General features: G+C 48.0%; 5 protein-coding genes across 5 annotated transcripts; 1 reads left to right on the top strand and 4 right to left on the bottom strand.

Moving 5' to 3' along the window:
- Positions 1-436: 436 nt before the first annotated feature.
- On the bottom strand, positions 437-1,225 carry HOO65_060237 (Mitochondrial import inner membrane translocase subunit TIM23; the record flags this gene model as incomplete). The annotated part of the gene is made up of 2 exons (XM_071004037.1): positions 437-493; positions 563-1,225. 2 exons carry the CDS (start codon positions 1,223-1,225, stop codon positions 437-439), a joined length of 720 nt encoding a protein of 239 aa, XP_070857587.1.
- Positions 1,226-4,154: 2,929 nt separating this feature from the next.
- Positions 4,155-6,148, bottom strand: HOO65_060236 (Siderophore iron transporter mirB; the record flags this gene model as incomplete). Its single annotated transcript, XM_071003778.1, has 3 exons — positions 4,155-5,101; positions 5,161-5,774; positions 5,964-6,148. 3 exons carry the CDS (start codon positions 6,146-6,148, stop codon positions 4,155-4,157), a joined length of 1,746 nt encoding a protein of 581 aa, XP_070857586.1.
- Positions 6,149-8,902: 2,754 nt separating this feature from the next.
- Positions 8,903-10,208, bottom strand: HOO65_060235 (putative NADH pyrophosphatase; the record flags this gene model as incomplete). Its single annotated transcript, XM_071003916.1, has 2 exons — positions 8,903-9,585; positions 9,674-10,208. 2 exons carry the CDS (start codon positions 10,206-10,208, stop codon positions 8,903-8,905), a joined length of 1,218 nt encoding a protein of 405 aa, XP_070857585.1.
- A 469-nt stretch (positions 10,209-10,677) lies between these two features.
- Positions 10,678-11,901, top strand: HOO65_060234 (SIR2 family histone deacetylase-like protein; the record flags this gene model as incomplete). The annotated part of the gene is made up of 1 exon (XM_071001079.1): positions 10,678-11,901. One exon carries the CDS (start codon positions 10,678-10,680, stop codon positions 11,899-11,901), a length of 1,224 nt encoding a protein of 407 aa, XP_070857584.1.
- A 63-nt stretch (positions 11,902-11,964) lies between these two features.
- Positions 11,965-12,643, bottom strand: HOO65_060233 (uncharacterized protein; the record flags this gene model as incomplete). Its single annotated transcript, XM_071004062.1, has 2 exons — positions 11,965-12,119; positions 12,187-12,643. 2 exons carry the CDS (start codon positions 12,641-12,643, stop codon positions 11,965-11,967), a joined length of 612 nt encoding a protein of 203 aa, XP_070857583.1.
- Positions 12,644-12,674: the final 31 nt, after the last annotated feature.

Here is a 12,674-nt window from a genome sequence, read left to right as displayed (position 1 = left end):
GCCATTTTGTGTTTTCATATCTTGAACAGCGTTTTAAGCCAAAACGGCATATATGGAAAAAGTTGATTTCACGGCTCAAAAACGCAATTAGAGTCTAACCATCCGTCTCCAAAAACCCATCAAAGTAACAGGATAAAACGAGCAGATGAACAGGGAATATAAGGAAAATGCATGGCATGGAAAAGAAGAGTACAAAAAGAAGATAAAGCAGCAAGTGGGAGAAGACAAGTGAGCCCTTAGCTCGCACCAACGCCTGCCCTCCCTGCCCAAGATCTTAGGGAGGATGTGTCATCCTAGGCAGAAGGACAAGTGTTTATTCGTACAAGAGATTGTTGAGAAAAAGAATGAAGGGAAATAAAAAAAACATATGGTACAGCCGCTGGATATAGCGGAATGAAGAAGCGCCCGAGTAAAGGAAGCTGTAAAAGTGCAAATATTACAGGTCGCGGGGAGGGAGCTGCTCTTCTTCAGGGAGCAGCGCTTTTTTAGCGATCTAAGGACAAATTCAGAATTAGTTTCCAGTGACTTTGTGTTTTTGATTAACGGGCGCTTTTGAACTCACCACCCAGGCAGTAGCAAAACCAGAAACAACACCACCAGCAATGAGCATAGGCTTAACACCCTTAGTACTCCGGAACATGGCACCTGATAGGAATCCAGCAACGATGGAGTTTGCAGCATCATGCTTCCCTCGCACAGCCCCAATCACCGCATTAAATGAATTGTATGTAATGGCAATAACACCGGCTGAGTTGCCGAGGAAAGGACCCCGTTTTGTAACAGCGTTGAGAACCGAGTTTAGCCGCAGTTTGGGCGGCTGGCCTTCGGAGCGACGCAGGCCCTCCTGCAGACCCCAAGCACCTCCTAGAGTCAGGGCAGTCAGGTAGGTAATACCGGTGCCATAGCAGAGATCGTCAGTAAAGCCACGAGACGCAATGACAGACTGGCCACCAGGCAGCGAGGCATCATCGAGGGTAATGTATTCGAGGGTATCCTTATCCAGGCCAGCCAGCGGGTGCAGCATAGTGGGGTCAGCGAAGGCAGAAGGCTTAAGGAACGATTCGACGCCGGTATTTTGGGTCGGATCATATGTGGGTGCAGCCGAAGCTGACGTTGCTGGCGCTGAGGGGGCAGGAGTGGGCGATGTTGGCATGTGGGAAGCAACATTTTGGGCTTGCTGCTTGTCCTTGTTACCGCCCGTGATAGTGTTCCATAGCGACGACATCTTGGCGATTTCAGGTGAGAATAGGTCCGCAAAGTGCTGTTTGCCTATGACTGGGCCCCGTAAAGTGTATGTGTGGGAATGTTGCGACACAGCCGTATGTTGTTGTTGCTATCACCCAAGCCTAAGCGTCATTCTGGGCAGCCCATCCAAATTGACGTCCCATCGAAAAAAATTTAGACAGCCCGCTGTAACGATTAGCGCCACATCCGTGAGCGCCTCATTAGCTGCTTTGGTCCTGGACCTTGTGGCTGTGGGCGATTGACAACGGCGCCGCCTACATGCGCGCCCCCAATTCTTTTATGCGCCCCCTCCCTAGTTGTTTTTTGCTTACCTAAGCAATTTTTTGGCTTACCTAAGTATGATTTTGGGCAGTTACTACGTGGGCATCAGGTTTTTTCTACACGGGCATCAGGCTTATGTGGGCATCAGGCTTTATGCACTCTGATTGGCTCTAGCTTACAGGTACATGCCCCATAAAGGCAGTGAAGCATGTGCACTAACAGTGGGCCAAATCTCAAGGATTCTTTACAAGTAGCAACACTACAGTTGCTGTGAATTTCTTCTTCTGGAAGGGCCATTTCACAACCTTTGTCTCTATACTATTTATTTGAGCTGCCTTTATACTCAAATATAACCACTTGATTCTCATTCTCTAAATACAATGCAATCTCCCTCTCTGTCCATTAGATACAAAGCTTGTTATTCTTCAGTATACTTATCTATCCTTCTCTAGATGTCAGCTACACCCCTTCTTCCTATTCTGAGAGGATTATCCCCTAGCTCCCAGGTGACCTCAGCCTCTATACAGCCATTCTCTGCCTTACTCTACTAGCTGTCATGAGGTTGTTTTCCTGAGTAGGTGCAGCTACATCATAGTACTTAAGAGTAATAACATAGGATAAAGAAATCATATATCAGTGAAGTCTTCAACACAAAGAGTATCCTGTCCTTTTTACATTTCTTTGTGTAAATATCAGCCATAGAATTAGCCAGGGGAGAGAGGTACATTGGCAGAATTCCAGAGCATAGAATGCACTAACAGACACATTTCTAGCCAATCAGAGTGCGTAAATTTGATGCCCACATAAGCCCGATGCCCATGTAGAAAAAACCTGATGCCCACGTAGTAACTGCCCAAAATCATACTTAGGTAAGCCAAAAAATTGCTTAGGTAAGCAAAAAACAACTAGGGAGGGGGCGCATAAAAGAATTGGGGGCGCGCATGTAGGCGGCGCCATTGACAACAGGCAACTGACTAAGCAGAGACCCCACTTGCAAGGCCCCATCTGAAAGCGGGCCCCTAAATTAGTATAAAGTCTTCGCTACAGCACCAACTTTCCAGATTCTTTCTTTCCCTTTTCTTCTTCAACAATTCGGCTGACCTTTACATCGTCATATGGAGAGGTCGGTTTTCACTGGCGGCTCCGCTACGGCGGCTTGCTGAGGGTTGTCTTTTTCGATGGATTTCCTTCCGTTCCCGGCCCCCTTGAGTAAAGTTAAACACCAACCTATCAGCCATTGACGTCTGGTCTACCAGGTTCTTGACTGTGGGGTGTTTGCGACATTTTGAACTTTGAAAAGCTTTTTTTTTATAACAAAAGATGTATAGTATAGTAGAGTGCTGCGCGTGTAGTATCGGGTCCCGCTGCAAGGTTGAAAATTTCAAGTGACGGCCGACTTCCGTGTGACACAACTGATGCTTGCCCACAAGATGGAAGTTGATAGCGAGGCATCAAAATATAACATGATAGATGGAGGGCCACAATACACTTGGTGTCTCAACATGAGCACCTATCTAGGCCTACCCTACCGCGTATGATTATTCAAGGCATATTCTTGAAAATTGACAATGCGCGACTTGGCATTATGTCAATTGCGCTTCTAAGAAACTCTTCCAAGCCTTGAGCGAGCGACAATGAGTGTATTTTAGGACCTATGGCGAAATGAAGTCCACAACGCGACACGATGTTAGTATTAATTAATGCCGCTGTGTACTATTGATTTTAGCATTGTGAGAAGCCATGTTGTGTATCGACGAGAACTGGTCAAATTTTGAAAAATAAAACTAAGGTCTTGTCCACAGCCTCATTCTAACCCTAAGCTATCGAGATACCCTTATGAGTGAAGAAGCAAAAAGAACATCAACAACAGAACGGATGAAAAACAGAAACATCATGACCCAGTCCTGCACCCGTAAAGAGCATTAGGACTATAGCTTCCTAAACTCTGCTGCCGTCCCTCACTAGCATGGTTGCCGCCTTTTAATATACCATTGTATTAGCCGCCGCGCGAGCATTAGCATTCGTACATTTTTTTGTGGAAAAAGGGAAAAGTTTTAGCATTTCCTTTCCATCTCAGCATCCTATTTTGCATTGGGTGTGCCTCGCTTTAGTCTTGATTGCCAATAGCCTTGAACGATCGTAGTCTCGGTGTTTATATAGGCTCTATCGCAATTAGCCAACAAACACTTGCTTCTTTGTAACTAGTTTTCTTCGCCACTAACTTGCAGTCTTTGTCACTGGTGGCTAAGGTGAGCAGAGTAATAAAATCTGACCGGCCTTTTCAATATCAGCTTAGCCTGAGGGGCTGTTGGCTATTTAAAATTTTCCGTGAGCCTGTAGAGTAAAACATTCCAACTTCATTGCAAAACATGGAAAATCCCAACATCGCCGTTACGTAAAAAATTGTACACAAATAAACGATATCATTCTTAATTAATTAGAGATAAAGCAAACTAAGCTTTAGAGCACCACACCGTATTTTCAACATACACGCCATTCGCAATGGGATATTGGTGAACATATCAAACAAAACTAGGCCTTCCAACAGCAACTGGGCAAGAGGTATCCTAAGCGTCATGTTCATTTTACATGAGGCGAGCCAGATACGATGGACGGATACAAAATTTGCTTTTGGTTTCTTCCCTCTCTTAGAAGATGCGGCCCTTGGTCTGGGCATGGCCATCGGATTCAATCTTGCGGATGTTGATGTTTCTCCACATCCAGATGGAAGCAAGACAGAAGGGCATGAAGCAAGCGCCGGCAATAACCATATAGCGCTGAGTCTGGCCATATGCGCCCACAACCGCTGAGCGGCCAGGAGTGCCACTAGCAAAGCTCATTTGGACTGTGATGTCACCGTAGATGGTAGAGGCCTGATCTTTCATGTCGTCGGGTAGACGGGACACTAGCCCCTTGTACAGGGTGTTGTTCCAAATACCACCAGCAATAGCAATACCGATTGAGGCACCAAGCGAGCCGAACATACCGTATATAGCGAGCACAACGGCAATCTCCTGATGCGTGACAGGCGCCATGACAGCGATCTGGCCGCACATAGAGAACAAACCCGCACCAATACCAACCAAGACTTGTGTCAAAACGATCCAGCCACGGCCAACACCAGGACGACGGAAGGGAATCAGCAGGCAGGTACCAAGCAGCATCAGCGGGACACCACAGAGGGCAATGGTCTTGAACTTGCCCGTGTAGCGGATAGCCCAGCCGGCCGCTGGGGAGATGATTGCGGAGGCCAACGAATAAGAGTTGATTACATAGCCGGCAGTCGCAATTCCAAGACCATTGACAACCTGGATATACGAGTAGAGGTAGGTGTCCCAAGTGTACGTCGACAAAAACATGACGCCATAGAGCAGGCAAGAGCCGATGATGGTACGATCACACAGGTACTTCCATGGAAGGAACTTGACGGTGGCATACTTGTACTCCCATAGAGCAAAGACGGGGAAAAGAATAACACCGACAACCTCAAAGGCAATGATGTAATCGGTCTTCCAGCCATGGGGAGCGTAGCCAACCAAGGAGTAGGGGAGCAGGAGGAATGCCCAAGCAGCAACAATGAGGATAAGGCCAACAACTAGAAGACAATTGTTAGTATGGCTAGGAACCGTATTTCCAAGACTACGGAAAACTCACCATCAAAATCTACGGCATAATACTTGAGAGACTCGAAAACGTTGCGACCACTGTCACGCTTAGGAAGCAGACCCCTCTCTCGAGCCTTGGATTCGCTAATCAAAAGCAGAGCAATGCAGGGAATCGAGACTCCAGCCAGAATGATGGCAAAAGCCCCAAAAGCCCAGCGGAAGTTGAGATCCTCGTAGAATCTCTCGGCAATCTTAGGGCCAGCAAAAGTTGAGCAAATGACGGGGGTAGTGTTGATGCCAAAGATGATCATACGGTTGCGCAATGAAGTGATGTCAGCAATCATGACATTGACTACATAAGTCTGGCCGACATAGCCGACCCAGTATAAAACATGGGCAGCAACATATGTTTGGATGTCCTTGGCAAAGGCCTTCATGACTAGACCAATAAGAGTTATGAGAAGCATGGAGGTGAAAGACTCGACACGGCCAAAGACGTCGGATACCTTGGCAAGAGCTAGCTGAGTGCAGCCAGATAAGATAGTGGACAGGACATCAAGGGCCGATAGAAGACCATGGCTGCTGAAGCTAGATGTGATATAGGCGTTGAGAGAGCTTTGAACGGAGCTCAGAAGAGAGCTGACAAAGTTAACTAGGTAAAGGCTACGTGCAAAAGAGAGTGCTATTTGTTAGTAAAGAGTCCTTAGTACAGGCTTTTCATAGCAATAATTGGGTCGGGATGGGCCGTAAGAAAGTGGAAAAGAAACGCGGAGAGTCAATGAAACCTCTCTTGTATAACACCATTGAGCCCGACATAAGACCCATAAGAGCCGAAGCATACATCAAACTTACAGAACAAACATAGCCCACAGAGTCTTGGTGCCCCAGACGGAAGCGACGGCGCGCGCCCGGGCAACGCCGGGCTGGAAGTCGTTGCTGCTGGTAGAAGAGGCGTCAGATGCGTCGACAGGAGCGTGTTGGGGTTCATGCTTCTCATGGTCGACCGAGACGGCCATCTCTGAGTTCTTCTCAAGCATTATAGGGGCTCAAGACGAGGGGAGAATAGGAGAGTAGAAAAGAAGAACAGAGGGTAGAAAAGAGCACGAGGGAGAAAAAGAACTTGTAGACGAGGGCTTTTTCTCCTAATGGACAAGCAAGGTGAGAGAAGGGAGAGGAACGAGAGAAGAAGCTCTAGACGCCTAGAATCACTTCACACAGCAAATCGCGGGAACAAAGAGGATAGGATATGTAAGTTAGTGTGGAAGCAGCGGGGGCCTTTTGTCTTCTTATATACAATACAAAATCTGGCACCCGGCCATGTAACTCTACGGGCTATAGCATCCTATAAGAAATAAGAGGGGAGGGGCACCTGTATACACCAGCTTCCTTTCTTAGTTAGGCGCTTTGTACAACTAGCAGGTATAGTGAGCGGGCTACATGGTGTACGTTAGCAGGCAGAGGAGAAGAATGGTTAAGGGTTTACACAGTAGATTCATTGTATTTAATAGGCATGTGTCATGACGCCGTGCCACTTGTATTTTATTCTTTGCATCATCGCTTGTATTGTTCTGCTGTACTTTTGGTTTCCTTAGACGTGCACTCTATAAAGACGTCGAGGTATTAATGTCTGTGGTTAGGCAGGTAGGCAGGTATACATATGGATTGCAAGACGAAGCACACGGTGCAAGCTCCCTGCTTCACTTACTCACAGCTAGCCGGGAGGATCCACAGCGGGAGCAGGAGGTATTCAGGATTTGATATAGACTGCGAAAAAGCCAGGCCTACGAGTAGGAAAAGGGAGAAGATCCAGGTGCAGAGAAGAGTATAGGCTCTACGTATACGTCAAGATGTACATGCGCATGTTTGTAATGAAGGCAATAGGCCCTGTGATGGCACGAAATGAAGTTTCCGTTATTTCCACAAACTACACGTAAGATGAATTCTTCCCTCAACCTAGGTCGCGATGTGGTGTGATCACTCAAAAAAAAAAAAATCTGATAAGATTAAAAAGCCTAGCGTATATTTTACTAACTAAAAAAGGATCAGATTACCACGTTCAGTAACGCCGCCGCGAGGCCAGAATCCGCGTCACATTGAAGGCGGGGAATGGGAGAGAGAGATAAAAAATCGGCTAGGGGAATTGGATGCAGCAAGTAGCAAAGAATGGCAGCCCATCGGCCAGAGACGGGAAGGGGGAGAAGGGGAGATGGTTGGTCTCGGTCATGGCTATTGCTATGGCTAAAAAGATCTGATAAGATTATCGGAGATGATTTGACAAGGGTGGCTAATAGTACATGCGACATGTTCTCATGCTACATCCTACGCACGCACCAAGCATCTAGAGCAACAGGTCAGGCCCACACGTACTTGCTAGACTCCTAACACCGGCGACGGGGAGCGAGCCTGGGTGACTGTGCAAAAACTTGAGGAGCAGGAAGCTTGCGAGAGAATATGAGACAAGAGGATGGCCAAGCAAGCCTTCAGCCCGAAGCAACACAACTAAGAATGCTAAGAACGGGGCAGGCACCTGGTCGCTTTCTGTCATGACAAGAGCTTGACTTGTCTTGGCTTGTTCCTTGTTCCTTGGCTCGGCCTATTTTGAACGCGAGTGCTATTGATTGATTAGCTGGGTAGACAGGCATTAAGTCAACCAGACAAGGGTTGATTCGACTGAGTCTGGCTCAAATCGAAAGGCACACAGTTACCTATGTACTTGGGGGTTTATAGGCATCTGCGCTGTACTTTCGTTTCACGCGACATAGAATATACACAGCAGGCACTCTCGCTATAGCTGAGCAGCTGGATTCCAGCCAGCCATTTTGTTTTATATGGTATCCGTTCTCGGGGAAAACGAGGATCAGGAACTGAAAGATCAAGGTTGAGCCCTGAAAAACATCCCGACGCCCATAACAAGAAGTATCTCTCCTGTACCTTGCTGTATGTTCATGTACACGTATGTACGCCAACGATAAAAGACACACTATACCGGATCAAGACAACACAGAACTTGCCGTCTGTTTATTCTTCTTTGTGGCCGGAAGCAGAGAAACGGCCGATCTCGCACCAACATCCAGGCAAAGAATAAAGGACAGGCAAAGGCTTCTCCCCTTCCTCGTCTCCGCCGCTCACTCCCATTTTCCTAGGGCAAGCTATACATTTGCAAACTAAATGCTAATATTATAGTCTCGATAATAATATCTCCTCTTGTCTCGTGATCTGATTAGATCTTGTCAAAAATCCAAGCTAAGACTAAGGCCGGATCTTTTTCTTTAGGCTGAGAGGAGGGGGGATGGACTGGACATTCTATGCCAAGCAAAATTTGGCAGCTATAGTGAAAAGAAGCGCTGTAACTCTAAACCTGCGTGCCGAGGCTACTTTATAGGATACCATGAACACGCATCCACAGGCTCAACAGGGTACTAGATATGTATGTGGATGGACTGCGGGCTGCTAGTCTCAACCTGGGCGTCATTTGCAGTCATTGCCTCTGGCCGTATTTACTGTTCATCGTTATTATCAATAGTGCGCAGTGGCAGCCCTAGCATTGGCTCTTGATTTCTACAGTATTATGCTTTAAACCCAGCGAGAGGGGTTTATTCCATCCACCTATCTGTGACCCTGCTGGCGCTGCAAGTCCAAGTTCATGATTCTGACAATCTGTAATCAGAATCCTTTGCCTATTTCAGTGCTCGGGCGCGTATTTGGCACTCCCTCTCATTTCTTTCTGCCAAGTTGACACGCACAAGAAAAATCTAGGTTGAGAGAACATTAGCACCCACAGGGTGGGCTACCTAGATGCTAGCTGTAGGGTTACCAAATCCTGCTACAACAGCGGCAAGCAGCTGGTGAGCAATGGCTGTATGAGGCGGCAGCTTTAGGCCGTCATAATCCTTTTGTGTTGCATCATCCAAGCCAAATGTACCGATCTTGAGCGCCTTCCGAACTTCCTCAAACGAATACCATTTAGCATCTTCTAACTCAGCATCATGGCTCAGGTTAATCCCCTCGCCACCCGGCAATGCTTGAGCCACCGCACCAATCATAAGACTTGCGGGGTATGGCCAGGGCTGGGTTGAATGAAGCACTACACGGCCCACCCGAACGCCGCTCTCTTCCCAAACCTCCCGAATAACTGCATCCTCGACCGATTCGCCCTGCTCGACAAATCCAGCCAGCGTGCTGTACCACTTCTTTGGATACCGCGCCTGCCGCCCAAGAAGCACGCGCTTACCATCAGCCGAAATCACGGCAGCGATCATGACAGGATCATATCTTGGAAAGCACATGTTGGCGACGCCAACGCGCGTGTGGCAAGCGGAACGCGTAGTGGCTTCACTCCTTCCTAGGAAGTCTGTTGGAGGACAAACACGCTTGTAACCAGCTTGGACAGAAAACGTAGAACCGCCGCAGCCGGAGCAAAACTGGTTGCGGGCGTTCCAGTCAAGAAGAGAGCGAGCCTGGGCATAGGTGGCCGCTAGTAGAAACCTGGGTTAGCCACTGTGGGTGAAATATTTGGTTAAGGGATGGGAGAAGATCAAGACAGAGCAAAGGTAGGCACTCACCATCGGTGGCTTTGAGAGACATGGCCCGGGGATTTTTCATAAACTCAATCCCACTGGCTCCGACATAGTCGATTATACTTTGTGCTGCCTCTTTATATGTCCCCCTTGGTGTCACATCGACAGCAAACCAAGGTTGGCCGCGGTACGTCTTGTATTCGAAACCAGCCCCCTCATTCTCCTCTACGCCCAGGAAAAGCACGAGTGGCTTATCCTTGGTCGAGTCATAGGCCTTTATTACTGCATCCTCAGGCGTCTCGAACGGGTTTTTGCCCGTCAGCGGTGCTACATCAGTATGCTTAAACAGTGCAAGACTTGCGCTGTCTTTCACTGCAGGAACCAGGTCCTTAAGAAGCACAAACTGTGTCTCCGGATGAGTAAATGCAGCGCTGAGGAAAGTGTGGTCGCCACGGAGGAATGACAAGCGGTTGATCTTGGTACCGGAAAAGTAGTTGATCAAGCCGCGGCCAAAGTGCTTGGAAAGCATGGAATCGGGTGCAAGGGGCTCGATTAGTGTTACAGCGGAAGACGAGCTCATGGTGAGCAAGGATATTTGTAGCAATGGCGTTGAACTACGACGCAGGGCAGGGCCAGACACAACAAGCCGATCGGTGGATAGAGAAGAAGAAGTGGGTTAGAAATTAGGGTTTGACTGGTGTGATACGCAAAAGAAGATAAATTCACTCGACTCTGCCAGTAAGCTTCGGCAACAGTCAATATTTATCAGGTTACAAATGAAGGGTGAGTAAATGTAAAAACAAATGGAAAGAAAAAGCCTCCTATTATGCCAGTGTATGGATGGTCGGCCCTGCGAAGCTCCTCGAATACCTTATCACCAATTACGCTATTTCGCAACCGTCTGATTACTAATATCTTAATTTTGATCAGTGTCGTGTCGTCATTACAAGATTAACGGCCTTCTTTTCTAACCACGACTGCACAAATATGATTCTTTATGAAATAACTTCAATTACAATTATCATACAAATTGCTTGAAGAAAATTACAATGCGTCCGGCTAGCATTCGCATCCCCTATCGGGACAAGTTCCCATCTCCAGTAACTCTACCTCCAACAGCAGCATCAATCCCTGGAGCCATAGACGCCTTGTTAGAGTTCTTAACCGCCCGCTCGCCTCACGGCTTACCACAATCCACAGTAGTGTTATCTGGAGCTGGCCTCTCTGTAGCATCGGGACTCACGGATTACCGTGGCGAAAACGGCACATACCGGGTCAACAAAACTTACCGGCCTATTTACTACAGTGAATTCCTTGCCAATCACGCCGCACGCAAACGCTACTGGGCACGTAGTTTTCTTGGCTGGACAACACTGCACAATGCAGAGCCAAACGTGGGGCACTTTGCCGTGCGTGATCTAGGCCAGATGGGCCTAGTCAATGCCGTAGTTACACAGAACGTTGACTCGTTCCATCCGTTAGCCCATCCACAGTTGCGAACCATGGAGCTACATGGGTACCTACGGGCCGTCAAGTGCGTCATGTGCAAGTCTGAATTTCCTCGGGACAGCTTCCAGGACGACTTGGCACGGCTGAACCCAGTCTGGGCAGAATTTTTGCGCGAGGCTATCGCCGAAGGCGCATTTTCAAGCACTGATATTTTGAAGCAGTCGGAAAAGCTGGGAGCTCCTGCGATCAGGTCAAATCCTGATGGCGACGTGGAAGTTCCCGGCGCGCAGTACCAGACATTTCGGTACCCCGCATGTCCGCGTTGTCTAGTGAGCCCGACGGAAGATGCGATGGGCCGCAAGCACAAGGTCGAAGTTGACGGCGATGGGGCGTGGATACCAACTAGCACTGGTGGTGTGCTAAAGCCAGCGGTAGTTCAGTTTGGAGAAAATATTGCGGATCATGTCAAAGATACTGCACAAGAGTACATTGATCAAGCTGGGAAACTTTTGGTTTTAGGAACTTCACTAGCTACCTATTCGGCCTGGCGGTTGGCAAAAAGCGCCAAAGAGCGAGGCATGCCCATTGCCATCGTAAATATTGGCGGGGTTAGGGGCGAAGAAACCTTTCACGGAGATTTGGAGCCGGGCCAGTTCGGTGCCCAGGGGGTCAGAGTAGAACTGCCTACACACGCACTGCTACCACAGCTGGTAGAAAAGCTATGGGACGAGGTATCACCTGGTGCTAGAAGTGCAGCCGACACCCCAGCTTCGAACCGTTTACAGACTAAGGGAGTAGGAGTATTTAAGGAAATGATGTCGTAAGTTGCTTTTGTAAAATATCATATGTAATACACCTTTGCCAACATGGATATTAGACATACAGCTTTAGAAGAAGCTAGATAAACCCTTGCTTTTCCTAGATGGCGTCTCCGTCGCTGACTCGGACTGCTTTGTTGATACCGGGGCAGCCTCAGTCTTGTGTTTCTCTTCAGTATCTGACTTTTCGGCCGATGGCAAATCACCAACAAATTGACCAACCACTGGATTTATATGTTAGCATATCTCCAAGAAGCACGTAGCTTCGACGTTCTATGGCATGTAACTCACCGTCTTCCCACTCCCTTTCCTGATCCTCGTCGCCAGCACCCAAAGCCCGATCTACGTCGAACTTTTCGCCAGCCTGAAGTCTTTCGATGACTTCCCTCAACAGACAAATGCGCGTGTCTGTGCGCCGAGTGAAAGTTGCAAACTCGTTTTTCATGCCTAGTAGGTTGATCGACATGGAACCAATCAAGATGAACATAGCCATGAAGAACGTTGCTGGGTTGGCTGACATGCGCTCCATTATGCTCTTTTGGTTGCGCTTTTTCAGGCCGCGTCGCTGGCGCAAGGATTTGGGCAACATCGAAAGCCATAGAGATGGCTGAGCGATAGATGGTAGTCGGCTAGCGTCACTAGCCATGCGGATATGCTGTAGTCCAGCCATCGGCACAAAGCCGATACTTGCCCTTGGGAAGGCGGCCAAAGCCAGGGGACTTAGCTTAACAGGAGAAAATTTAGGCATAGTGTAAAGGCTTATTATAATTCTTCAGTAC

This window comes from Ceratocystis lukuohia (genome assembly GCF_044167205.1).
Source record: "Ceratocystis lukuohia strain C4212 chromosome Unknown Supercontig6_pilon, whole genome shotgun sequence".
Classification (NCBI taxonomy): Eukaryota; Fungi; Ascomycota; class Sordariomycetes; order Microascales; family Ceratocystidaceae; genus Ceratocystis; species Ceratocystis lukuohia.
Note: the sequence above shows the minus strand (reverse complement) of the source record. Positions and strands in the feature narration are given on the sequence as shown.